This window comes from Nipponia nippon, unplaced genomic scaffold, assembly GCF_047370975.1.
Source record: "Nipponia nippon isolate SJK-2023a ecotype South Korea unplaced genomic scaffold, ASM4737097v1 scaffold_5, whole genome shotgun sequence".
Classification (NCBI taxonomy): Eukaryota; Metazoa; Chordata; class Aves; order Pelecaniformes; family Threskiornithidae; genus Nipponia; species Nipponia nippon.
In genome coordinates, this window is record NW_028262369.1 from 32,151,437 (window position 1) to 32,177,958 (window position 26,522).

The 26,522-nt window shown below is 49.3% G+C and overlaps 1 protein-coding gene across 5 annotated transcripts in view; it reads left to right on the forward strand.

Annotated features, from left to right (window-relative positions):
* ERI3 (ERI1 exoribonuclease family member 3) overlaps positions 1–26,522 on the forward strand; it is a 135,934-nt gene that overhangs the window by 32,695 nt on the left and 76,717 nt on the right. For 4 of the 5 annotated variants that reach the window (XM_087730316.1, XM_087730321.1, XM_087730318.1 and 1 more), the window contains exons 5-6: positions 407–498; positions 20,704–20,776. In XM_087730316.1, coding sequence (XP_087586442.1) covers positions 407–498; positions 20,704–20,776 — 165 coding nt within the window. Of the gene's footprint in view, positions 1–406; positions 499–20,703; positions 20,777–23,400; positions 23,508–24,456; positions 24,488–26,522 lie in introns of those variants that run through there. The other variant, XM_087730319.1, reaches the window with a different exon arrangement.

A 26,522-nucleotide genomic window follows, 5' to 3' on the forward strand; every position in this document is an offset into this window, starting at 1 on the left:
GTCCCAGGATGCCCGTGTTTTCTCCTGACTGGAGGGAACACAAGTTGCACTCCCTGCGAGCCCATTTGGTACAGGGAAAGGAAAAGTGGAGGAGGAATGCCAGGTAACAGTGCAGTTGTATCATCCCGTTAATGCTGCACAACTTCCATCCCTCCACAAGCAGAGCTGCTGCGGTGTCTGATAAGATCACCTCTGCTCTGGTTGCCTGATGTCTCCTATCGGAAATCTTCAAAGGTCCAAACGTGCTGTTGTTGAGATGGCAAGCAAAGAGAGAAGAGAGAGAGGGAGAGGGTGGATAAGATCACAATTTTCTTCTCTCTTGATTGCAAGCAGCTTATCTGAGTTTAACTGTTGTGGCTCGGCCTGTCTCTGCAAAACTCATCCCCTTTTCTTGCCTTCCTTTCAGAGGGTTGACGAGTGGATGGCGAAGGAAGGCCTCTTAGATCCCAGCGTCAAGTCGATTTTTGTGACCTGTGGAGACTGGGATTTGAAAGTGATGTGAGTATGGAAGGGGAGGGAGATTTTTCTGGGCTTTATTGCTCCATGCTTGCCTGTAGTGTGTCTTTGTCCTTACAAGCCTCTGACTGTCCGTAGTCTTTGTTTCTTAGGGAAATTTTTGTTTGCCATGCATAATTGGGAGTGAAGGGTTGTTTAAGAAGACAGACAGGTGGGTGCTTGGCATAGTGCAAGATCACTGCCTAGGATATTCCCTATAGGGAATGAATCCTTTCAGAACTCCAGGAAAGGTTTAAACTGGAGCTTTGCAATGTTTTCCCTTTTATCCAATATACTTTCCAAAGGACTGGATATTTCTGAGCGCATACGTGGAACTCTGTTTCTGTACGCCCAAATCAAGCAATGGTCCTTACCTGACTTGGCATCCAAGGCTTTCTCTCTGTCATCTTGGCACACTAACTAGATGTGAACCACAGAGTAGTCTTTGGAAAGAGAGTACAAGCCAAGTCTGGCACGGTTCATCGGTGTTCTTATCGTTAAGGTCATCTTCATCAGCTGGGCGACTGTATCTGGAGAGCACCAGGTGGGGACCTGCACCAAGATCTGCAAGTCTCAGTGTATGTGCATGTTTTTTTATGAAAATAGCTAGGCCACCAACCTAAAAATGTTATTTAAAAAAACTGAGTTAAATGTCTAAGAATTAGATGAGTCTGATCTGTAAGGTGTTTGCAGTTCAGTGTCATATTGTGCTGAATTCACTTGGATTCCAGTAATCTCGCTTCAGCTTTTTGTTTCCTCAGAGCACTAGGTAAAGACTCCTGTTGTTATCACACTGGTAAAGCATGGGCTTGACACATCCTGTGCTAAACTGACATCCACAACTCGTTAGTCGTGTTACTTGGTTTTCCATGTGACATTGGTTCCCCCAAGTCGGAAGCCTAAATAAACTGCACACAGCCTCGGAGCAAACAGCACCAGTTCTTCCCTGCAGAGTGGTCTTTGTAGAGTGGCAGCTCCTTGCCTCTTCTTGGTGTGATTAGTGAGACGTGAGATACGAGGACCGAAGTAGCAGCACAAGCGCTAGCGGAGATGAGAAATTTGCCATGCTCTAGACAGAAGTGTGGTATGTGAGCTTTTGAGTCAAAATCTGGGTCTCTGCTGGGGCCAGGTCCAGAGCTGGTATATATTGCCAATTCCTGTGTTACTGGTTTAAATTAAGAATGAGGCTTATTTTTCTTGATATATCATGTTTAAACCTTTATTAGAGACCAGCACCAAGACAGCTGCAGGGATGTGCTAAACTTCTGTTTCTCATCTGTTCTGTTTTCTCAGTTCTTTACTCCTGTACTGCTGTTCTGAGAGTCCAGTTTACTGCTTTTGGTGATGGCTGTGAGGAACAAAGTTATCTGTGCTCAAAGCCCATCTTTCCATCGCTTTCCCAGTGGGTTAACAAGGTTTTCAGATAACGACATCCTAACTTGGTGTCTGTATGGAGTGGGCAACCTTCTGGATGTTTGGGGTTTTTTTTGCTTCAGAGCTCTACAGTGGGCAAATAGAGGTAAAGATGAGCCCCGTTTCTGGTGAGTCGTAGGGGTTGTGGGGTGAGCTGGCTCAGCAGGCCGTGCAGTTCTGGAGCAGAGATACTCCATTCGCCATTTGCAATGGTCTCTCGCATGGATTGTGCCTCACTAGTCAGCTGGAAAAGAAGACTCCACTCCTGGCCATGAGGTTGCAATGAGTGGTTCATTTCTCCTTCTTCCTTTTAAAATTTTTTTTTAAACCATTAACTTCAGAATTCAATCCTGAAGCATCTCCAGGGCAAAGCAGAAAATACATTTCGTGCTTCCAACCACATGGATAGCGTGAGTCTGGCTGCAGCCGCTTGGTGAGTAGCGCATCACGCCGCTCCGTCGCCGATTGGGTGCAGCAGCGTGTAGCGTCACATCTGATTAGCGCCGTGCCAGTGAATGAGGCTTGAGTGAGGACTCCCTGCCAGCTCTGACTTGTCTCATTTCCCATTACTTTTATCCGTCACCACAAATGCCGAGTCTCCCTCCTGAACTAATTAAGTTTGCGTGTGTTTAGACACATTGCCAAATAGGGTTTAGCAAAGCAGAACTGAGCATCTCTTTTTAAAGAGGGAAGGCAGAAAGCTGAAACAAGGCTGCTCAGACAGGGAGGTAGAGCCTCAGAGATGTGGAACATCTAGGATGCATTCCAGGGAATCACCCCGTGCTTCCCTACAAGACTTGTGGCATAGCTGGTGTCCTTTGCTACCATGTGGACACCACACGCTGGGCACGGAAGGCACTGGGGCAGTGAGAAGGCAGGTGGTGCTGCTTGTCCACATTTGGAGGAGTGTGTTGGTGGAAGCGTTGCGGGGTGGAAACCCCAGTGGGTTCCAGAGGAATTCAGGACAATGAGGTGAGTGCAGTGCTTCCTGGCTAAGGGAGCAGCAGTTTGGGGCAGGTCTGTTCCCAGCTCTGCTGCTCCTTTTCTTAGCTTCCTTAGTAATGATAGCTGCCAGCACACCTGCCCGTGAAGCAAGCTGCAGTCCTCTTACTCAGTGTCTCATGTGGTTCGGAGTTCCTGTCCTTAACTCGGCTGTTGGTGGGAAATCGTGAAGCCTTGTTCCTGGCTTCACCAGCAATGACCTGGGCATTTAGTTTGGCTTCTGTCTGCATGTGCTGTTGAATTGGTGAGGCATGGTATCTTCTGGACAGGCCTGTCTATTCTGGGTGTTTCCAGCGGGTGCCACTAGTAGGTGCCAGGGCACTGGGAGGCACAGTGGCGTGAGCAAGCTGCGTGGGGGGTAGCAGCTGGAGCAAAGAGGAGGAATATACAAGCCTATCAGTGGTGGATATGGGGGCACGGTGAGCAAATAGTCCTGTCAAAGCCAGGAGCTGGAATATGTGTAGCACTCCTAGCTCAAAGAAACGCGCCAGAGTAGCAGTTGTCAAGGTACTGACTGTCTGCTGATGGTGTCTAGCGCTATCTGAGTCTGCAGGATTCAAGATGGAAACTCAGCTGCTAAAGGACCTGCAGAGCCTCTGCTTGGCTCGGGGATCTTCAGGGAATATGTGGCTGCAGACTTGATTTCTCTTGAACGCTGGAGCTTTCTTGGAAGATCAGAGAGCTGTTTGTCTGGCTTCCCTCTGACAACAGGGAGCGCTAGTCACAAGGAGCTGGGTGCCCAGAAGAGGACACCAAGCATCTGGGAAGGGCTTATGGAGGTTCAGCATGAGTCAAGGTCCTCGGCCATGCCACCAAAGGCTTTGTCATGGGCGCGGTGCACCATCAGAAGGAGAGTCCTTGTTGGAGGGATTTGGTTGCTGCCGGAGAGAGCCCATTGCATGAGGGGGCTCAGAAGTGGAGCGCTGATCTTCTACTGCTTGCGCTTGGATCAACCGGCTCTCAGTGCTCGGTGTGTGTGAACCAGGCTGGAGTCGGGGAGACAGCAGCTCTCCTGCCACCCCTCCCCTTCCCTCTTGTTAAGATGCAATTTCTTTAATGAGGAAAACCTCTTGAGTAGGAACATCACCTTTCTGAAGGCTTGTCCTGACAAGGCAGTTCAAGCCGACAGAGTCGCATATCAACTTCAGCAAATATCAGTCACTCATTACAGAGACTCTTCTCCCCCCCCAACCCCCCAGCAACACTCCTCGTTCCCAGACAAGGGAATGAATCACACTCCTGCTCTTGAATACATCATGACAAGTAGTGGTTCTAATGAGAGAGGGCCATTCATTCTGGGTGGAAAGTTCCCTGTGTCGACACAGAAATGTTATTAATTAAAGAGAGCTACCTGAAGCAAAAGATGAAAGGAGCACCAGACCTGCCAAGCTAAAATATGAGTGGGGATACAGCCTCGTTAGGCACACGGTCCTCAGGCCTCCGAGTGCTCAGCGGGAGGATTCCTTTAGCCTGTTGCAAGGAGCTATCCTCCAAGTTTAACAGCTCCAGGGTCGGATTCAGACACCTGGTGTAGTCTGCTTTAGTGCTTGGGCCTCATCCTGCACCTAGGATGGAGCTGTCACTAGTGATTAGGCAAGTCGCATTGATGCAGCATTGGGTGGTGAGGGTAACATGCCTCTGAAGGGCTGAGGGAGCTGCTGACTGCAGGAGACGGTTTTAGTGGAAAGAGGGTACTCGGTGTCTGCCAGGGTTGAGCCCTTGTAATGTAAGCTCTTCAGTGGTGGTTTATCTTCTCTGAAATGTCAAATTGCCTCCCTCCATGTATGGAACCGGTTTACCTGCTCTTAAGCACAACGCGAATTAGTCTCGCAACCAAAGAAGCATTTTTACTGTGTGTTCATAGCTACAGGGCTGAGATACGGTGAGGTTAAGTGATATGCCTATGGTCGTGCAGGCAGGCAGAGGCAGAGAAAGGAGCTGAAGCCACGTGTGCTGAATCTCAGACCTGCATCTTAATGTCAAGAGCATCAGTTAATCCTTCTCCTTCCAGTTTTGGATCATTCTGCAAACACATTCAACATAGGTAAACACATATGTAGGCTTTGGTCTGTATACCTCCGACATGAAGATGCTTTTACTGTACTTACTGTGGCTGATCAGAACATGCTAATTTATGTCTTTACAGGAAACTACTGCTCAGAAGTTTTTTATTTTCTTAAATAAGTGTTAAAAGGCAAGTACTCTCTAATATAGTAATAAAACACAGTGAAGTGTCTTGAAATGTTTATAGCCCTTGGTGCTCTTCCTAGGTTGCATATTAGTAAATTCTGAGCAGTAAATTATACCATTGCTTGATTTTATCTTACTGTTTTAATTCTTTCTTTGCAAGTTACACAGTCTGGGAGGATGCTTGCCTTCTCAGACCAGCTCCAAGTGTGGCAATGGGTTGGTCTTTCCAGCCTTCTGTCCTGGAGGCTTGGTTTGAGATCAGCCTTAGGTCATGAGTGAAGAAGGATTGATGGTGTTAGTGTCCCCTGTGCATGCTGTTCTTTATCACGGGACCGGGAGGGGGTTGGTAGCCTCTGCCTGGGGGAGAAATTGCAGGCAGCCACTGAATGGAGTGAGTGGGACCGCTTGGGTAGCCGTGGGGAGAGGCAGGAGGAGGCATAGGGTGGGCTGGTTGGGTGGCAGCCGGGCAGGAGATATGTTTAGAGGGTGGCTTTCAGAGTAACAAGAGCGAGCTGGTAACAGAAAGATAACATAGTAATCTGCATTTAAAAATACTAAACCAATTCCTTTCCAGCTAAGATCTTTGGATTAGCTTGTTGTTGTTGTTGTTGTTGCTTTTAGTGGGGATCATTTTGCTGACCAAGCCTATGGTGTATCTCTTCACATGGTTATATTGGCTGAAGGAAGAGGGTGGTATGAACTACAGTGCAGGGATGGGACTGAGTATCCAGGGTCAGGAACCTTTCGAGTCAGCGTTGCTGATGGAGTCGTTCATGTAATTACATCCTAAAGTGCTTTCCCAGAGCTAAGCAAGGCAGCCTTGTGAGCATGCTCTTCTCTAGCACTTACAGGGAGTAGCACTGACCCCATTCACTTCTGTGACCCTGCAAGTCCAGCTTTTTGTTTTTAAAGGAAATGATATCACTTATGCAAAATAAATTTTGGATTTTAAGGTTCCCACTCTGTTCACTCTTATTGAAAATTAATATAGCACACTTGACTCGTTATCCTTCTGTAGTGGTTCCCCTGGCTGTCTCATGTTCTTGCCTTTGTTTGAAATCCATTGGTTGCATGAGCTTCTGCAAGTTGTGTTGTCTGAGATGTGTGAATCTGGAAATGCCTTTGGGTTAAGCTTTGGACATGAAATCTTTGCATAGGGATCATCATGCAATGGACTATCACCTTCAGGTCTGCTACTTGTCTGGCACGTCATAGCAAAGACATTTGTCATAGTCACGGCCACAGATTTATTGAGCTGTGGTGCTTGATGCACTCTGGGGAGCACGGACTCTGCTGCCTGGGAATTAGGACCAAAGAAGTTGGAAACAGCATGAAAGATGGTGGAGAACCTTGGAATAAATTTACAGCGTGGGGGGAATGAGGCAGGCATTGCATCACGTACTTTATTTCCAGCACTGAACCGTTGGGATGGGGTAACGAATGGAGAAGGTAGATTTTCCATCCCTGGGTAGCTTAACTCAAGCCGTGGTTGGAAACAGCCACACTGAACTGAACGCAAGCCATTGGTCTCTGTGTCATCTGCTCATACAGTAAGGAACCATAATTCCCTCTGCAGCAGGAATTGCTAAGGTGAATTCTGTGTCCAGTGTTATAATGAATTCGGGCAAAATGGTTTCAAAATCAATGGATCTATAATGGATATTTGATAAAAAGCACACCCTGGCCTCTGTCTGTGTGAGAGAGCCCACTAATAGCAACTCAACATCGTGGTTATCCTGTGCCCGGGGCAACTGAAAAGCTGGTTGGCATGGGGACTACAGAGGATAAGCCACTGGAGGGCTGTTTGCCATCTGAGTTTTGTTGTCTGCGGCATGTGTGAAAAATAGGATTAGCTTCACAAAGTGTGAATTTTCTTTATTACTTCAAAAAGCTTAATTTTTCTAGCATTAGGCAGCCGTAGTGTTTCATGCTGGGGCCAAAATGTCAGCTGTCTCCCTTTGGATCCCAGCTCTTCTTACTTCCCAGCCGAAGCAAAGCAGTTGTGTGTTGGCACCAGTGCTGCCCTCCCAGTGGCTTGGCTGGGAGTGATGCTCTCATGGCTTCTCTGCTTAGAGAGCTCTGCTTGAAAAATACTGCCAGCCTGGGAGCAGCATCCTTCTCCTTTCACTTGCTCTATTCAAGCCTTGTGTAAGTCGGTAGCTTTCTTGAAGCATTTTATTTTGTTTGCATGTTTGTTTCCTGTTGGGAGCCATTTTCCTGGATGGGTTCAGTCCCTTTTCTCCTGAAGCTCCTGGCTGGCAAAGACCTACTGGGCCATCTTGAGGTCATCCCTGGTATTTTCCCTCCAGCATATTCTCATGCGCCTTGTCCAGCGACTCTCCGTATCCTGAGGAGCAGATGTCTGGGTGTGTGCAGGACTCTCAGGAGGATGCCGGAGCTGCAGACTAACTTTTTGAGCTGAGTCCGTTCCACATTGGAGTCACCTTTTTCTGTGTGTTTGGCCAGGGTGCTGCTGTCAGCCTGGCACCCCAAAGATAGTGTCTTGTGCTCAGAGATTGCTCTGGACTAGGCATTAGCAATGACATGAGGCATGTGGAGGTAGTACTAGAAGAAAGAGCAGAATGGACGAGTTTGGGGAAGAAGACTGAGGAAGAAGTGCAATATGCTGGCAGGGCTGTGTGTGGGAAGCTCATGCTACCCAGGAGTTTGTCCTGCCTTGGTCCCACCAACTTTGTCTGCCTCTCTTCGAGTGGGTCTTTCTCCTCCCCTCTGCCCAACACCTATGCTCTGGGACACCCTTCGTCTTCCCTCTGTAGGTGCCTCCTGGCCATCTCTAATTTCCCTGCTTCAGTTTTTCCGTCTGGGTGTTGAGCCAGGTCTCGGTGCTGACTGTTGGCCAGCGTGACGGAGGTGTCTGGGCACTGGCTGAGTTAGCTCCTCGTCCCTGCCTGAAGACACGTGTGTCCCCTGCAAACCAGGCGGAGGGAGGAGGCTGGTAGGAGGTTGCCAAGACCTCTCCTCCAGCTCACTGTGCTCCCAGCTCTGAAGAGAACTGTTACATTTTATGGACCATTTAGCTTCCCAGTGGTGATCCTAATTCTTCACAGCATGTATGTGGCATTTCTTGGTTATTAAAAGGACCCCTGAAAAGGGGCTGCCCTCTGAGTCAGTGCTCTTCCATGCAGTTAATTGCAGAAGGGTTTTGCTTAGGCTGTGAGGCTTAGTATTTCCAAACTATCCCTGTGCTAAGAGGGTGAATTAATACCCAAGTCTCCCTGCGGCTGCAGGGACTGACCCTTGTGCACCGTCAGTAAGCAGGCAGGGGAAGAACGCTTCTGCCGGGAGTAATTCAAACTTTGAATTGCTCTGGAGGAAGTCCACTTGCTTTCTGCATAGAGATCAAGGGCGCTTTAAGGGCTGGCTGGCCAGATGTCTCAGTCTTTCATCTCTATATCCTTATATTGTGTCACACTTCAGGTACCAAAATAGCTTCCATTCCTTGGGAGCCCAAGCAAGCTCCATGCTTACTGGGAAAGGAGTGATTACCCTGGACTGACAAGTTAGCCGAAGGATGGATGGCTGTGGTTGCACAGCAGGTGTGAGATGGATGGAAGGGAGGTGGTTCAAGGGGAGGTTCTTCTCAAGTCACTGTGGTATGTATGAGAAAACAGAGATGGCAAGCCATTAGGCTATGTATTTCAGGTGTGGGGAAGCTGCCGAGGCCCCCTGGCATTACAAAATGCCAGGTGAAATGTTACAGCCACGCAGGGCGCAGCACTGTGCCGGCATGAATGAGACTGGTGTAGGGAGAGCACACGTGGCTGGCGTGGAGGGTTAATGTGTGCGAGGGTGATAGGCTTAGGCAGGCTTTTGTCATCAGGGTTGCCATGCTTGGGAAGCACGGTCTAATGGCAAGACCACATGAAAGGAAATTGGAGCTTACAAGGAGAGCGCTAAAAGTCATCAGTTGCCAAAGTTTTTTTGCATTTGCTGCAGGCCTGAAGCAAATCGCTGGCTTAAGGGGCTCTAAGCACCTGGGTCTTGCACTGGATTCACAGGTAAGGTGAAATTAGGAGGAGGCTAAGTAATTAATTCCTCTTGCTGTGACCAGGACGGGAGATGATTCTGACTTGCCACTTCTCCTCAGAAGTTTCTTCAGAAGCTGGTAAGGACTCTGGTTGTGAAACCCGGGAAGCAAAGAGGATCCCTGGGTGCCTGACAGTTCCTTTTCTCTGCTGGTTCTTTCTCGCAGGCAGCCTCGGGCTGCCTGTCTCTTTGTTAAGAGAGTGACAGCAATGTGACACCGTGAAAATAATTACTAACAAATCACGGTGGTGACTGCAAACAGCTCGCTGTCTTCAGAGGCATGTCAGGGAGCATTAGAGCAGGGCCGTGGGAGCGGCAGAGCGGCTAGGGGCTCTTTCTCTGCTCTAGGCTGAGGGAAGATCTTCGGAGACCTTTGGCGCCCGCCACCCCCACATCATTTCCTTCTCGTTGGCTTTTTCTTCCTTTCCTCCCTTCCCTGCCTTTGCCATCAATAATTAAGCCCATTAATTGCACAGTGAGTTCAGGAAAGCTGAGAATGGTAAGAGCGGGCTTCTGCCTTCCCTGGATTCAGCAACCAGCCACAGAGCAGCAGAGGAATTTCTGGAGGGGTATCGTGAGCAGAAGCACATCCAAGCTGTGTTTCCTGTCTTTCAGCCCTTGTGTGTTGCCCAGGGCAGTGATGTTTATTAGCTGTGTGCCCCTAGGAGTTCATGGGCTGCTGGTACAGTTGGAGAATGGCCTGTGTCCTTGTTCTTAGGAACCTCCAGTCTCAGTGAACCTGAAAGTAGGTTTGTATTTGTGTAGAGCATCGTGGCAAATGTGCACTCGACTGTTATCTCCAGCAAAACAACGGGCAAAAGAATGAGAGCTCCTTCCAGGATACAGTAGGGATGGTGCCTATCAGCATGGCTGAAGCTGCAGGTGAAGGTGATCATTCAGAGAATAAACAGTGGACAGGTCACAGGTGAAGAAGGTGGTTGGTAGCAAACAGAGCAGCTGAGGGAGTCTCTTCAGGGATGAGGCTGCTCTGGCCGTGTTGGAGTAGGGACCCTTCTGCAGAGCTACACGGACAGAGTCTGAAGGGAAGCTCTTTATAAAGCCTCTCATTATATTGCTATAAAGCTCCCTCTGAAGGAAGGGTCTAGCAGAGATACTGATAGGAAACTGGAAAGCAGCTGCTGGCTGAGGTGTCCTTCAGCAGCATTGATAATCAAACCCCTGGGCAACCTTTGAGAGGGGAGCTCCCAGCCTCGCCTCCTGGTTCTTGGTGGTATTTCGTCCTCTGGTTTGAGAACAGGCCATGCCGTCTGGCAATTACCCATGCAGAGGAGCACCCTGCAAGGGGAAGCAGGAGGTGCAGGTGGGAGCCCGCTCCCAGGCGCCTGCTCCACCGAGCAGCCCTCTTTCCCATTCCCCTAGTTACTCAAGTGATTTTCCTGACTGTCACATCTGTAAATAATGTTGCTGGCGTATCTAGCTAGATGCAGAGTGGTGATGGAGGGGGGAGGGCTGGCGCTGAGGGTGGCTGTAACAGCCCCTCTCCCCGACTCATACAATATTTATGCAGGGCTGGGAGTCGGCGGCACTGACCTCCGGGTCGTGCTGTTAAACAGCTCCTGCAGCCCCTGCATCCTAATTGCTGCACTTGTCCTTTGCTCTAGAGGATTCGCTGCTCCTTCTCTCTGGCGAAGCAAATACTAATGGCAGCTTGTGCTTGGAGGTGGGGAGCAGTCTCTTCCCCACAAGGAAAAGACAAACTTGTTTCCCCTTGTGCAGATGTAATTTGCAGCTGCACAGAAACCTGTGCTGAGACCCTGTTCGGCGACGTGCCAGGCTCCCTGCTGCTGCCAGCCTGGAGGCTGTGCCGAAAGCCCGTGGAGCTGTTGTGCATGTAATTTTGGGTTGCGTATCATCAGAGGGGACAGGGAGGGGGCTTACCTCTGGCTCCTTATAGGATTTCTGTCTTCCCCTTAGTGGGGAGAGGCAATCACAGAAGTCAGTTCAGAGAGTAGACCTGGACAATGTAGTACCAGAGGGCAGCAGAGACAGTGCCAGGAAAGAAGAGGGGTTCAAACGGTGTCACAAGACAGAATGGCATATTTTCTTGTAGATAAATGATCCACTTCAGTGAGTGGGAAGAGAGGTGATGCAGAAGGCTGGAGACTCTCTGTGTGGGTGAGGGACTCCTGCCCCCCTTGCAAGCAGTACAGCCATGGCTGGAGGTGGAGAGGTTTTTCCCCTCTCTGGCAGGGGCTTTCAGCCAATTCAAGTGGTTCAAGAAAGCCCAAAAGATAAAGCTCTTCGATTGCTAGAGTTGCCATGGCTTTCCCCCATGCCGTTCAGCTGGGTTCCTCCTGCTTGGGGCTTCACGTCGTGTGTCTGCGAGTCCAGTGACCCGACTGGCCACCCACGTCCCTTATCCTGCCTTCCTGAGTTGGCAGGTCCCCTTTGTGACTGGAAAAGTGCTGTTTAGACTGGAGACTAATGGCCTTTAAGTGACATGATTGTATTATGTTAAGCGTCTATAGGCTTTGCCATTAGGCGCTAAGCAGTTTATGACTCATAGCAGAGAAGCTCTTGTCCTGAAGAGTTTATAAGCTAAACGGTCTGGACAGGCAAGGCATGGAGGAGGCAAGGTTTCCTCCTGCCTCTAGTACAGCGGGTCTAAGGAAGGACTGGTACAGGACGTGTCTTCTCAGTCCTAGAGCAGCTCCTTGCTCTAGATCTTGCATGCTCCGGTTTCCTGGGGAGAAATACTTCTGCAATAGGAAATGTGCAGTGGGAGGAGAAGCACATTTAATTTTAGCTTAGTTTTTGTGCATGTTTTGGTTTTGAGGGGGCTTAGACGCGATGCGTTGTGGATGCATCCCTTGCATCAGATATACTCCCTTACTCAGTGCGCAATTACAGTATTCTGCAGCAGGAATCTGAATGCTCCCTCTTAAAACAGCTGGTATGCGGAGAACCAGGCGATTCCTAAATTAGCGTCTGTATGAAAGACTTCATAAGAGACCATATAGACGGAGAAGGGACACGCTCTGCGTTTGTAATCAGACTCTGCTGCAGTGTGAATCACAGAATAATTTAGAGGTCTCTAATCCAGCCCCCTGCTCAAAGCAGAACTAACTTCAAACTTAGATCGGGTTGCTCAGGGTCTTCTCCAGATGAGTTTGAATGTCTCCAAGGGAGGAGATTCCCCCACCCATCTGTTCCAGTGCTTTATTATGTGCATGGTGAAGAGTTTTTCCTGATGACAAATTGGAAGTTCACCTGCTGCAGCCTGTGGTCATGACATGGGTGACTTTCACTGAGAACATGCCTGTGTGGTAGATGTACACAGTATCCAATTTTGTACACTCCTATTCATAAGATGCTGTATAATGTCGTATTTAGTAAGCAGACAGACAGTCACAGCAAGCTGGTGTGTTGAAATCTGTTTTTAAGGGTTTTTCATAGTGGGCAACCTCAGTCTTGGAGACTTTCCAGTTTCTCTTTCCTTGGGAGCAACGTGATGCATTGCTGATGTCAAAGGAAAGTCCACCCAGTCATCCTCCCTGTCTGGAAGGGCTGGTGAGAGCATTTGCTCTATCCCTTCACCCATCTGGAGGGCTTGGTATGGAGGAGTGCGCAGCTTCTGCCTGCTGCACTCCTAACCTCAGCTGAACTGTGGAGCCAGCAAGCTCTGGTTTCCTGCATGGTAATTAAGTAGTTATTTAAAAATCAAAAGGCTCAATTCTGATCCTGCTCTCGCTGGCTACTTACTAACTCCAGGTAGAGTTACTCCAGATTTACTCCCTCATGCATTAGCAACAGAATCAGGCCCAGTAAATAGAGCTATGAATCTTTTTAAGAGAAGCTGTTAGGCGGTAGCACATAGATTTATTGTAGCATCATGTGTGTGCAATTGTTGATGAACATCTTCTGTTGGAGGCTGAATACCTGCTGTGTTACAGCCTTGCTTTTAATGTTGAGATAGCATCTCTGCCAGCATCTAGCTGACGCACAGACAGATACCCATAAAAGGGCCAGATCTCGCATGGTGTTAAATGCCTTCATGTTTCATTAAGGTTGATGGCAGTGGAAGGCACACAGTGCTTTGCAGGACGAGCAAGTCACGATGAGCCACTTGCCCTGTGTGCTTTTTGTGACAGAATTATTTTCCTAGCATATACATTGCTTTGGTTGCAGTCTGGGGTAACAGCCTTTTCCATTTGCAGGCTAGCTGCTTGGAAAGCATGGGTGTTGAGATTCTCCCAAATTTCTTAGTGCCCAGCAAAAATTTAGAGAAGAGGGATCTGGCTGTTAGCATGTGATGGGTGGTGGGTGTTCAGACATTTCAGCCAGTGATGCTGTGAGTCCCAAGGCTTGCAGCTTACCTTTTAGGCTTCCTAGGCAGGAGTATGCCTGGTACAGAGAGAAAGCAACGCTGTCCAGAATGGGCATCACAGAAAAAGAAAGGAAGGTCTGAAAGTACCAGGTATTAGCCTCACTGCTTAGCCTGGGTTTTTTGGCCTCATTGCAGTAATCCAATTAAAGATTGGTGGAAAAAGATAACGCACACTCCAGTGAAGGGGTTTGTGTGGCAAGTGCTTTCCTTCGTGGGCAGCTGGAGTGGCCCTAGTTATCTTGTGCATCGCCATACCTCCCCGGGCCCTGCAGACCCACTGGCACCTCCACATGCCGTGGTGTGTGCTCTTCTCCTGCATCGTGTCTCTCTTATTACTAATGGAGCATGGATGCATTTTAGCTGCTGGTCAGCCCTCATTAATATCCAGAGATGACAGGTTGACATTTGTAAAGAAGACTTGCATTGACCTTCATGTTGTGCATCGGTGCGGTTGCCATGCGGTGCCCTGTGCTGGATGCTTCTTCCTGCGCTGCCTCGGGAATGCATTTGTGTTAGCAAAGGGACAGGCTGCTCTGTAACCCTTTGCTGCTGCTGGCAACGCAGGCCGCGCGTCTGGATGTCTCTGCATCCCTCTGCCCATCCCGAGGACCATTCCCTGTAGAGCCTCCATCCATCGCAGTGAATGGGACTGGGGGGTGTTCGGGTTCCACTCGTGGCTCCTTGTGGAGGTTGTTATTTAGGTACCGGGGCCTTAATGGAAGACAGCTTCATGCCAACGGCGATGTCCCGTCTGCTTCCTTTTCCTGGCTTCTGTCTGGGGATACAGCAGAAGAAAAGGCTGTGCTGCCCAGGCATGCTGAGCGCTGTCAGTTGCCTGTCTCTCCCCCGACCCACCCCATCCCGGCTCGAGGACTGCTGCAGCCCACTCGGCAATGACATTTATTAACAGAGGGGGCTTTGAAAAAAGGCAGACTGCTCCTGCAAAGGCTCCTCACTGTAACTCCGTCTCCTCCTCTCGCCAGCCCGTCTAAGGCAATGGCTGCTGGTGTTGAAATTCATTAGTGTTTCCTGACAGGCGATGGAGGCTTGCTCTGTCTGTTCCCACTTCCCTGCTCTCATGTCCCTGCTTCACGCATGCTGATATTTAAAGCTGATGTGTGGCTTGTAGGCTTGTTGCACTGTGACAAGTTTGGGGGTGGTGGAGAGAACTGAGAGGGTGGAAGGAAAGCAAAGAGGGAGGGAGATGGGACCTGTCTCAGGGTTTCTGTGAAAACCCAGGGCTTTTCAGACCCTCTCCAAATGTATTGTCTTTCCACAGCTACTGCTTGTGAATTTTAAGTACAGCCATGCTGGGGTGGTTTGGCCTGCAGTGATGGGGGACAGCGAGGAGCGGCACCATGAGCGTGCTCGGTGAGAGTGGGGTGCAGTCACCTGGCAAGGGTTCATCCATCGGGAAACAAGGGCAGGCAGGCTCCTCTGGCCCCGTGGCAGGTCCGTGGGGCTGAGGAGCATGTGAGTGGGGTGCCAGAGGTCTGGCAGGGCGTTCGTCCCTCTGTGCTTCACTTTGGACAGGAGCATGAGGGGAGACAGGCTCAGTTCTTGCCTCTTTGCACTGAGTGGCATAGTGACTCCAGGGCTGGGGAGGAGACATCTCCCTGCCAAAGCTTTGGATTACGCGGGAAAGCTGCTGCACTCTAACTTGAATTATTGGGATGGGGAAGTTGGGGTTTGGGGTTTTTTTGAAGATGTGTGCCAGCATGCTTCAATTTCCACAGGCTGTGGCGTGGCATGGCTTGGGCTGTGCTGCGTGCCCAGGACGCTCTGCTTGCTTGCGGGTGCTGTGGCACTGTGCTGTCAGAGCCCTCCTGGCCCGGCATGGTGGTTTTGGCAAAGCCCAGCCAGGCTTTCTGCCCCTCTGTGGGATGCTCCTACAGCCTCAGCACTTTGGAGCAGGATCTCACCCCTTTGCATCCCCAGGCCATTGAACCCTGCTGGCTGGGACTTACTGTTTTAACCAAATTTGGATCAACCTAAGGCTGCCTCTTTGGGAGGGTATGGGTTTGCTGCTTTAAATTCCTAGCTTGGCTCCAGCTCACGCGAGGTTCAGTGCAGACAGATGTGGCTTCGCCTATCATGGTGCTTGTTTCTCTGCTAAAACATCTCAGGTGCCTTAGCACCGCTAGCTTTCTCTGTTAAGAGAGGGCACCCAAGCTTTCCCCTTGGCCTGGCAGACATCCCACCCTACATCAAAAGAGAGCAGCACCTCTGTGCTGCATGGTCCAGAGCGACGCCTTGACCAGCCTTACTTTGAACTAGGGTGCAAGGCTGAGACGGTTTGACAGCTCCTCTCTTTGGCTATCACCTTGTTGCTGTTGTGTGCTGTTGCGTCCAAGCAGCTTCATTCGGGCTTTCCAGCCCTCCTTCAGTGAAGGATTTCCAGGGCAGGAGCCTGCCTGCCCTCTCCTTTGCAGCCCAGTGCAGTGGGGCTGGCTGGGACACAATTAAAATGTTCTGCATCTCTTACAACTCAAGGTCTCCAGGGCATGGATTTTCTGGAAGGCTGAGACCAGGTCTGTAAAAACCAAGATTTAATGTCCCTTTATCTTTCCCATAGAGGAACTTGTTCTTTTAACTGGCTTAATATCAATACCCCCAGTGTGTAGAAAGTGGCCCAATTTCTTTGTCTCCTGACATCCTGAACCCAGAAGCAGATGGACGTTAACCAGCTCTGATTAGTTGGGAGAATCAAGCATTAATTTTTTATATGCCAGGACCACCTGAGTGACGGAAATCAATTATGGCTGCCCCTCCCCCTTCCATATTAATGTGGTGGCTCTGAGGAGAGACCGAGGAACCTGTTGAAATGAGAAACCCCTATTTCTTAGCTTGACCCCCTAGATAATTAGGGTTAAATTGATATGCTATCGCACTGGTGACACATTTTATCTGCCTCTGTTTGTACAAGAGGATACAATAGTGGAGGAAGGACCAATTTGTGCCCTGCGCTAGCTAACCAGACCGAGATAAAAGGTGTCACTAGTACGATAACGTTCTTGCCTCATGCTCCTTTATTGTTGCTCAATTTGCCTTTTTTTTTTTTTTAATCCTGTTCTTTTTCTTTCAATACCCTTGGTCATATTTTAACTCGATGCCATCGCATAATGACGCCCTGCTAAATGTGTGTGGAGATAGGCAACTCTGGCTGACAGCCTTCCCTGATAACCGAATTCCAGCCCATCCATCACTAGGCTGCTCTCCTTAACTTAAGGAAAGTGATAACTAAAGCAAGGCCGTTTATCACCGCCGAGCTGTGCGCTTCTTGCTGCCTTGGAGAGAGCCAGCTTCAACAGGAGAAATGCAGCCATGTCACCTCGCCTCCTATTTGCATCCCGTTCATCTCCAGGCCCCATTTACCCTGCAGAGTGGAGGAGCAGGGCTGGATGGAAATCAGAGCCGGGGGTGATGAAAGCTCTCTGAAAATGGTGCAGAGCTGCCACTGCTGACCACAGTCCAAGGGGGACTTGGGCTGGCTTGGCTGGTAGAGGAGAGAGTGCTACCTGATGTTACTTGCTCTTCTGCCCAAAGGGGACCTGCATTTTGGGAGCGGGCAGAGGTTGTGGGCTATCATCTCTGCTGCTGGGAGGACAGACTTTACCAGAGCTGCATTGGAGGCTGGAAAATCCCACAGCCATTTTCAAGTTTCTCTCTATCAAGTGCAGTCATACCTGAAGCCACGGCGTTTGGCTGATGGGGTAGTTTTGAGAGCCAGCTTCCTTCCCAAGGAGTGAGAGCTTCAGTGTTTGGGGAGGCAGCAAGACCTTGTTCAGAAGCTGGAAGGACCATGGGATGTTGAATGCAGTGAAATGTGCCATCATTTCTCTTCTCTCCTACCTGAGGGAGGGCCGAATCCCAAGCTCTTTGCTCAAGCAAAACTGCCCCCAGTGAGCAAGGTTGACTCTTGCAAGAGCAAGAAGCTGTACTGAGCATAAGAGCATGTTTACCAAATGAGCTGCTCAAGTGAATGGTGGCCCTGATAAACACAGATACTTCCTTATAGGGCCTGGCACCTCTGTTCCCCAGGAGAGCCACAGATGTGCCTTGTTCACTGCAACCTGGAGAAGATGCTGGAGAAACTCCTGCCTGGTCACCAGGCTGAGGAGTGGAGGGACCACGGCAGGTGATGAGCTTGGACGTGGGGAAAAGACGTTGCAGGGGTGTTTTCCTTCCTGTAGCTACCTGGGGACCTGGTTTCTGTGCAGTGAGAGCCCCTGGTTCCTTGTGCTGGGGGCGCTGCGTACCCAGACTAGACCAGACCAGACTCATACGGCAATCCTTTGCTAAAGGCAAGTGCTTTGAGTGGCTGTATCCCTGCTGGCCTGGAGCCTCCAGGCCTGCATCTTCCAGCTTGGGTCCATGCTGCTGACAGCCCGCCCAGGTTATAGCATGAGAATAGGTCTTCTAGTGCTTGGACAACTTGGTGAGGTCTCTCTGGTGCTAACGTGAAATGAGGGGAGCACAAGCAGAGAGGGGGAGGGGGAATGTCCTTAGGTCACACGGCTTCACAGGCAGTTTCTGGGGTTGTTACTTGTTTGCAAAAATGGGTCATTTATTTAGTTGACATATTTATTTGGAGCATTTATTTTCTCCAATTAAAGACCCACTGTCCAGCGCCCAGGGCATACTGCCATCAGTCTCAGGGTGGAAGCAGAACCAGGCTGTCCAGTTTGCTGGGCCTTTTGGTCCCACAGGGATGGAAATGCTTTAGATGCCATTCATTGCAGAGGGTGGTTAGCTGTCAATTCCTGTGGCTAACAAGAACAATGCTGTACTTGCTTCTCCTGGGCCCTATGCAAATGTTAGGTGAATTGATAATTATTCCTCTAACTGGAGCTAGGCTGAGACCTGTATTAATGAAAACCTCTTGAGTTGCGAGGAGAAACTCAGCTTTTAGTAACATACCTTTTGCTAACTGCTGTCATCATCCTCTCTAGCTAAATGGGAGCAGTCTAAGAGAGGCTGAGCTGATAATGTGTCTGTATTTAGGCTGGTCATTTGTTTTAGATGGTTCCTTTTCTTGTGATCTTTTTTGATTCGGGCACCAGTAGAAAGCAGCTTTCCTGGAGAAAGAGCTTTCTTAGCCTGCTGGTTGGGGCTGGTGGGGTCTGTTCAACTCCGGGATGTCATGGACATATGTGTAATGGCTGTAAAATGCATGGACCAGGCTGCTATTTATGTGACGGCTATGCAATTGTGAGGAGTGACTCCAGGTGGTTTATTTCAGCGCGATAGTGCTAGCATCAGATGAGCCGTGCCCAGAGATGAGACCGTGCTGTCAAGTCACATTGCTTACCCTGCAAATCGCCATAGCCCTGCTGCTTGCAAGATCGTTCTTTTGACAGGCTTCCTGCTCTCAGAGAGATTCCTCTGGACCTCCTTATTCAAATGTGTTTGTATGACTTAAATTATTGCTCCTAAATGATGACATGTGCATCTTTTCAGGACCAGGCATTTGATTTTGGCACAGGGAGTCTGTTCCTTTCTTAGCCTAAGCAGGGCTCACAAAGCCCGTACACTGGTGGGGCCCAGTGTATGCTGGCTCCATCGACCACATATTCCCAGGAGATTCCCCTGGATATGTTTACCAGCTTCCTTCCTTTTCTTCCCATGGAAATGAAGGCAGCACCAAAACCAAACCACTCTGGTACTGCACTACCTTGAGACTCATACTATCTGCAAGTACGTTATCGGTGTCCCTCCTTCATCCCCTTACTTGGAAAACTGCTTGTAGGTCTGAAGAGATGCTGCCCTGTTCACCAGAGGGTTTGGAGCTGGGCTGAGCACTCAGGTGTTGCATGGGGTGCTGATGGTGCACCCCAGCTCAAGGTTTGTATCCACCTCTGACCAGAGCTTGTTCCTGAATTTCAGCCTTGAGTCTGAAGTCCCATCTGGATTATTCACTCTTTCCTCTATGGAGAGTGGGAGAAGACTTTGCCCTGGACAAGGTCTGTGTTGGGATGTTTGAGCAGCTGATGCTGGCACTCGCCGCTCTTCCCTCCTCCCCTACAACCTCCCCCTACAGCCCGCAAGTGCCTGAGGAAGTTGTGAGATTCCCCACCCCCCTCTGTTTGCAAAAGCCGATTTCTGGGGTTGTGGCTTTTAACATGCACAAACGGCTCTAATTTAGTCATTTATTTAGTTGACATATTTATTTGGGATGTTCCTTTGCTTCAGTTAAAGATCCTGTGACCAGTGCCCCAGGCGTGCTCAGCAGTACGTGAATGAACAAGATCCATCAATTACTCTTGATCAGATCAAACCGGCCGAGGAAAACTCACATAACTCATCTCCCTGCACAGGCTCGGCTGGAGCCGCACGGCTTTGCAACTCAGCCTTCCCTGTCTGAGGGGCACGTCGTAGCTCCCCTGTGAACACACTGGGGTCGGCACAGTGTGGGAGAAACAGCTTTCCAAATCCTAGGGTCCTGCTGTCCCTTCAGGCAGTCCACCTCCCTTACCGGTGCCGTTTTGTTTTGTGAGCCCTATTCTGGCGGCTCGCCGTAGGAAGGGAGAGGTTAAATACGTGTGCTCGCAGCTCTGGCTGCTGGTGCTCCGACCCATAGTAAGACACTGTGCAGCACCTTGCATCTTCAGAGTTGTGACTGCTCTCTTCTTCCAAGCACCTGCTTGGAAAACAGCCTCTGCTTTCTTAGCCCTAAAACGTTGGTCCTGCAGCATTACTACCCCAAAAATGAATGCATTGGTGCTTCTTTCCCTCCCTCGCGTCTCATTCGGTGTTTTAACCGTAAAGGCTGAATGGAAAAGCACCAGGGCATGACAGGTGAACTGTCAGTCCTTCTGTCTGCCTGGTAAGCCGCTGGCTGAGCGGGATGGTTTGCAGAGATTTGTGATGAGTTCACTTAGCTAAGGACAGCCCGAATGCTCCAGTCGTGTTTGTCTGTTAGCCACTGTGGAGAAGAGCTGCATGCTGCACTTGCACGCAGCTCCTGTTGAAACTGTTCAGTCTGAAAGGTGCCAGCAGCCTGGATGTGGCTGGAGGTATATACGTCTTCAGCCAAGCTGTGCTCTCGTGAGATTTTTTTGCCAAGAGCTACAGTCCTTCTGATGTGCAGCATGTTACAGCAGACTTGAAGGTCTCTTCCATCTCGGAACAAAATGCACTTAAGAAAACAGAGTTTGTGTTGTCAGGACACTGATTGAATCAAACCTGCTCTCTCTTCTCTCTTACAGGTTACCAGGACAATGCCAGTACTTAGGGCTGCCGGTTGCTGATTACTTCAAACAGTGGATTAATCTGAAAAAGGTACTTTTGTGCAAACTGCCATAGTCCCCGTCTCCCTCTCTCCCCCCTCCCCTTGTCCTTCTCGTTTCCGCTTTAAGGAGGTGTCTAATAACTACTGCTGTTTTGCATTGAAATGAGTTATTTTCTCAGAAGCTGGGCTGAGCGAGTCCTCCAGTTCCCTATTGTATCTCCCCTAATAGAGTCTTACTGTACTTGATGGGATGTGTTCTGCAGCTGGGGAGAATCCCATTGTGGCAGGCACAGTGCGGTGTCTCCGCATAATAGTGGGACACTGTGAGGCCCCTCTTCAGCGAAGGTTGTGCTGGCCCCAGTGTTGCTGACTCTGTTTTGTTTTGCAGCCGTATAAGACTCCTAGGAGCTTGGTTCCCTTCAGATCAAATTCTGGTTGATAATCATGTGGAAATATTCCCAAATAAAAATCAGTATTTCCATTTGTGCTGTGGGGAAGGGGAGCTGTCTCAGCAGCACGTCCACCTAAGAAACCAGTGGTCACTTTGCAAAGCAAAATACCTTGGACTTTACTGTCTGGTGCCTTGTGTTGTTCCACGCATTCTCTGGGTTGTTAAAGAGCAGCCTGCTGTGCATCCACAGGGTCTCCTGGCACAGCTGCTCCATCCGCACAGAAAAATGTGGTGATGCCATAAGCCGCAAATCAAAGTGGGAAGAAAAGAACAAGTGTGATTACAAGCAGTAGTGGGGTGAGGGGGGAGGCTGGGGTCTGTGCACAAGAGAAACTGGGGTAGCTCTCCTGGTTAAACCTTTGGATGAGTAAGATTCCCTTCCTCCATCCAATTTAATGTTTTATTTGGGTTTCTGCACCTTTTCCTGATAATTAGGGGTCTCGGTAAGTGGAATTTGCTTGTAAACAGCTCGTTGTACTTGTGGGCTTTTCTTTTGTTCTTTTATTTATTTATTGTTTTAAATGGAAGCATGAGTGACAGGCTGAGCGGCCGCAGAAGGACAATTTGCATGATCTGTTCCGTCAAATAGGGTAGAACATGAACTTAACAAGGGATGCTGGCAGCACATTCCTGGCTGAACTTGTCAGAGGGTCTTGTATTTCCCTGCTGTCAGAGCAAATCTTTTGGCTGATTGCTGGTCCTTGGTAAATGAAATCTGAAAGCACATTGGGGCATTCTGCAGTTCAGTGACCATTAATGATCGCCATTTGAAGTTCACTAAACTTCCGGTGAATGGATAGCAGCTATATAACCAGCAGGTTGATGGCTGCAGAATAATAATATTAAAAAAAAAAAAAAAATCATCCCTATGTACCGTGATGTTTGCTAAGAAGTAGGTTGATCTAGCCGTGCTCTTCCACTGGGCCTCAGGATGAATACGGCTCTTTCCCATAGTTCGAGGCTCTTGGATTTAGCGTGTTAGGAGCTGTGATTCATCATAACATGAACATCCAGGCAAGTGGCTGTTCTTCAAGATGGGCGTTCATGTATTGGGCTTCAGTAAATACTGTGATACTAAGTTGAGGGCTGGTGAGCATCCGTGAAGTACCAAGCACAGAGCTAAAGGCAGGAGGAGGAGGGAAGCTGTTGCAGTCAAGTCTTCCCCTGCCCAGCTCTCTGAAGGGGTAGCAGGCTGCGCATGTAGGATGGGGGCATGTGGGTTGGGGTTGTCCTCCTCTGCAGATGTGTTACTCAGAAAGTAAGGCTCTGATCTCCCTCAGATCACATGGGGAGGGGACGTGTGGGAGAAATGTTTATGTTCCTCCAACCCCTCTAATCCCTTAAAAATCTGTAGTTTTTCTCACTCTCTAATATCTGATGCCCTGTGACACACAGGTTGGTTCCAGGGTTCCTGCGCCCCTCTGGGAAGTGACTCAGGTTGAAGAGGAGAGCAAGGACCTCTTCTGTCCTGTGGCTACAGAGCTGCCTCCCCTGGGGCTTGCGCTTACCCCAGGGTGAGGATCTTTCCATGCCACTCACTGCCCCGCTCTCTGGGGGTGCTTGTGGGGGAACTGCCTGTGTGTTTTCACGAGAGAGGATTTCCAGCCTAGATAAATAATTCTTCCCAAGCAGATGGACCCAATGGGACCTCAGTCTCTTTTGAGTGAGCTCCCAGTGAGAGACATAAGGATGGACAGGTATCTAGCCCCTGGATCTTCCCTGCATAGGTCAGGTGGCCCCTTTTCCCCTCCCTCTGGCACGTTCCTGACTTAGAAGTACCTTCTAGGCTGAGTCTGCCTCTGACCTGATCCATGAAGTGAAGGTGTTTGGAGCGGTGGTGTGAAACTGGTAATTTCTAGGTCATGGATAATGCAGAGACTTGCATGTTTCAGATGTCGATAAAACAGTTCATGTGAGTGTAAATGGCATGTGTGACCGAGAGCAGTCTCCTGCAGGATGGCCCCACCTGCATCTGCTGTCTGTCCTTTGGGTCTCTGCTTGTGAGCAGTGATACCAAGAGGACCCTACTGAGTTAGGGAACTGCTGCTGCAAATACAAGGCAATGCAAAAGAGTGGGATTAGATATGGAAAGGTGTGTTCATGAAGCAAGTGTGTTTGTGTACCTGTGTGTAGTGCAGTAGCAACAAAATATGTTCCAGATTCCCTCTGCCCATGCACACATGGCTTCAGCTCCTCTTTGTCTCTGTTTTGTATCATCTGAAGAAACAGTCCTTGTCTGCGCTGCCTCCGCCAAAGCACAGGATATTCCAGAGCTCAGCAGTCCCGCTTCCCGAGGTGGCGAGACAGTCTTTCCCAGGATTCATTCTCCAGTAAGCTTCTTCCCTTGTCGCTTCTGTGCTGCAGGAGCAGTTGAGGTGAGCACCCTGTGCCTCCAGGCCTCTTTCAGAGTATCCAAGACATGCCTCTCGAGCAAGCTGAAGATGGGAATAAGTCCCCGCTAGCTGCCATGCTTGCGTTGCCCCGTGCAAACCTTTTTGGATTGATATGGCCATGCAGGTGGTGGTGAGCTCCACACTTGACTGCTGTGATGGTGGCCAGAGTGTCTTGGGATCTGTGAAAAAGCCTTCTGTGGAGGACAAAATGAGAAAAGCTGCCTGTGCACTTGACCGCTTTTGCTGAAGTTTTACCTTGCCCTATGCCCCCCCCAGCCTGCTAATGCATCCCTTCCATCAAGCCTGATCGGTGTTTGCTGACATTTTTAATGTCACTGAGCGATCTTGTATCTGTGGTGAACTGTCAGTGTAGAGCTGACTTGGGGCAGAGAGTTTATCATGTTCTTCACTTTGATTAGCTCAGCCTTGTGGGAGGGCAGCAGCAAGCAGAGGAGGCTTTCTTTGAATGCTGCAACATTTCAGATATCCCCCTAAACCATCTCGATAGAGAGCCACCATCCCATCTGCCAGTTCTCCTTATGTTCCTGTCATGTTGATCCACAGAGGCCCCGTGGGTTAGGACTGAGGTGCAGCACCTGAGCTACATCGTTGGAGCTGGATGCTCAGGATGTAAATAGCAGAGAGCGCTTCACATCAGCAGCTAGGGGCACCAGTGGAGAAATATGTGCAGAAAGCAGGAGGCTGTGGGTCAAGATTTATGTGAAAAGGAAAGCTGCTGCAGCTAACAAGTTACAACCAAGCTGCTGCCCCAAGTGTATCCTCAGGTAGCCTGAATAAATTCATTAGTGCTTATTCTAACACAAGGATCAGCTCTCGTTCGTGCTTCCTTTGCTCTTTTGGGAGCCTCTGTGGTTTATCGTTCCAGGTCCCACTTGAGTTAGCAGCATGGTCAGTCCCGTGATGGATCCTCACCCTGCAGGGATGGAGCCAGTGCTGTGTTAGGCCAAGGACACGGTGCCTGCGATCACAGGGTGGCCAGGAGCCTGGGAATGGGAAACACGGCAGGCGGCAGGAGTGCCAGCACCGCCAGCTTGGGAGCACATCACGGAGGGGAGAGTGGTTTGATGGAGGGAGGAGGTAGAAGAAGGGCGGCGAAGCTAGATTTTCTTACAATTAGCTTGCGCAAGAAAAACATTAGAAGGATGATGATGGTGTGAAAATGGCCAAACCAAAGGTCTAACCCAGGTCCTCTCCGTGCCAGAGGCCAGTAGTTGATGCTTGCAGATGTGTCAAGGAGACCATGATTCCAGTCAGCTTTCTCTGGTTCCCAGCAATTGTCTCTTCAAGGATTGAGAGCTGGCGGCTGCCTCCGGACCACTGTGTCTAGCACCCACTGTTTTTACCATGTCTGTCTACCAGAAACTTGTCCGTCCTTTTCTGAATCTGCTCATGCTTTCAGTTTCTACAGCATCCTGCAGCAATGAGTTTTGCTATTTAATTATGCATTAATTATACTCTGCTTATTCATATGTTGTGTGAAGATGCAGGTCCTTTTGTTTCTTTTAAACCTACTGTTGGATCATCTTCTTGTTTCCAGTTCTTCTCCCTTGTGTTATTCTTGACTTGAGACCTCTGCCATACTCTTGCTTCATTGTGTCTCTTCCAGTGCAGCGTAACTTGTCAGAGGGCTGGCACAAAGGCACTTGTGGGCCCTGTGACTCTAGAATGGCATTGTCAAAGCTGTTTTTAACGCCGTATACACTATCCTGATCTTCCATTGCTTCTCGGGATGTTATGTGGTTAAAAGATGAGTGTTTTATGTCACCACTAAAGGTTTGTTTTATTCCTTGTGTTTTGAATGATATTTTATTAATTTTTAAAAAATACAATCTTCATACCCATCACAGAGCTGCCCCTTTCTCAGGACAGCTGTCCTGGCATATTTGACCATCTTTGATTCCTGTTCACAGAGGGCAGCATGTCTTTAGACACATTAATAGTGGTTGCTTTAGAAGTGACAGAAAACTGGTCCTAGTTTGACATCTTCCTGAAGTCCAGGAGAATTTTTATGAAAGGCAAGGATTGAGTGATGTGTGTGGAGGAATGCAACTTTCCTTCTCTGGGCATCATGAAACAGAGTTGACGGAGCCTTGGGGAGCACAGCATGACCATGCGGGGGGTGACATGGCTGTGTGCAGAGCTGGCCTTTTCCAGGCCCAGCCTTTATTGATCTGTAGGTACTCGTAGTTGGAAGCAAACTGTTCATACACATGCACAAATGTTTTGAGGTCACCTACTCACATTGTGAAATCTGACAGAGGAAGCATGTAATAGGATGGTTTTTTTAATATTTGGCAACTAGAAATAAACACATCTTAAACAAACAAAGATTTGCTAACAGCTTTTTGTCTCTCCTCTGAATTAACAATTCCTTGGGGTGGGAGGAGGAGCTCGGAGCACTTCTCAGGCACTTGGGGCTGAAGTGTCTTGAGTGCTTTGAATGAAGAACGTTGAAATGGGTCAACTGAGAAATGGTATATTTTTTGGCCAATATACCTGGAAGTTGCTTTTGTGAGATCTAACTTCTTGAGGATTTACTGTGATTGTTACTAATTGCCTGTTTAGTGAGTTACTGGCTATAGGGAATATAAAATGCCTATTAAGGTTAGAAATGGCAGAGGAGGACTCCTCAGGCAGAGCGCTTCATGGCCAAAGCATCAAGCACATGAATAGATGGCTGCGAAGAGCTGCGCATATACCCACGGTGCTCAGTGCTTTGCTGGTTTGCAGCATGGGTGAGTGCTCTGAGACCCTCTCACACCTTCCTTCAATGGGAGCTGTGCTTTCCTGGGCCCCTCGCCCCCGGCTGCGGAGCTCTTGGCTTTGGAAACTCTCAGAAGGCAGGAACGGGAGAAGTTGTGAAAGGAAACGCAAGGAGAAGCACGACTCCAGGGTTAAGGGGAGTAAGAGGGTCTTTTCCATGGAGATTAG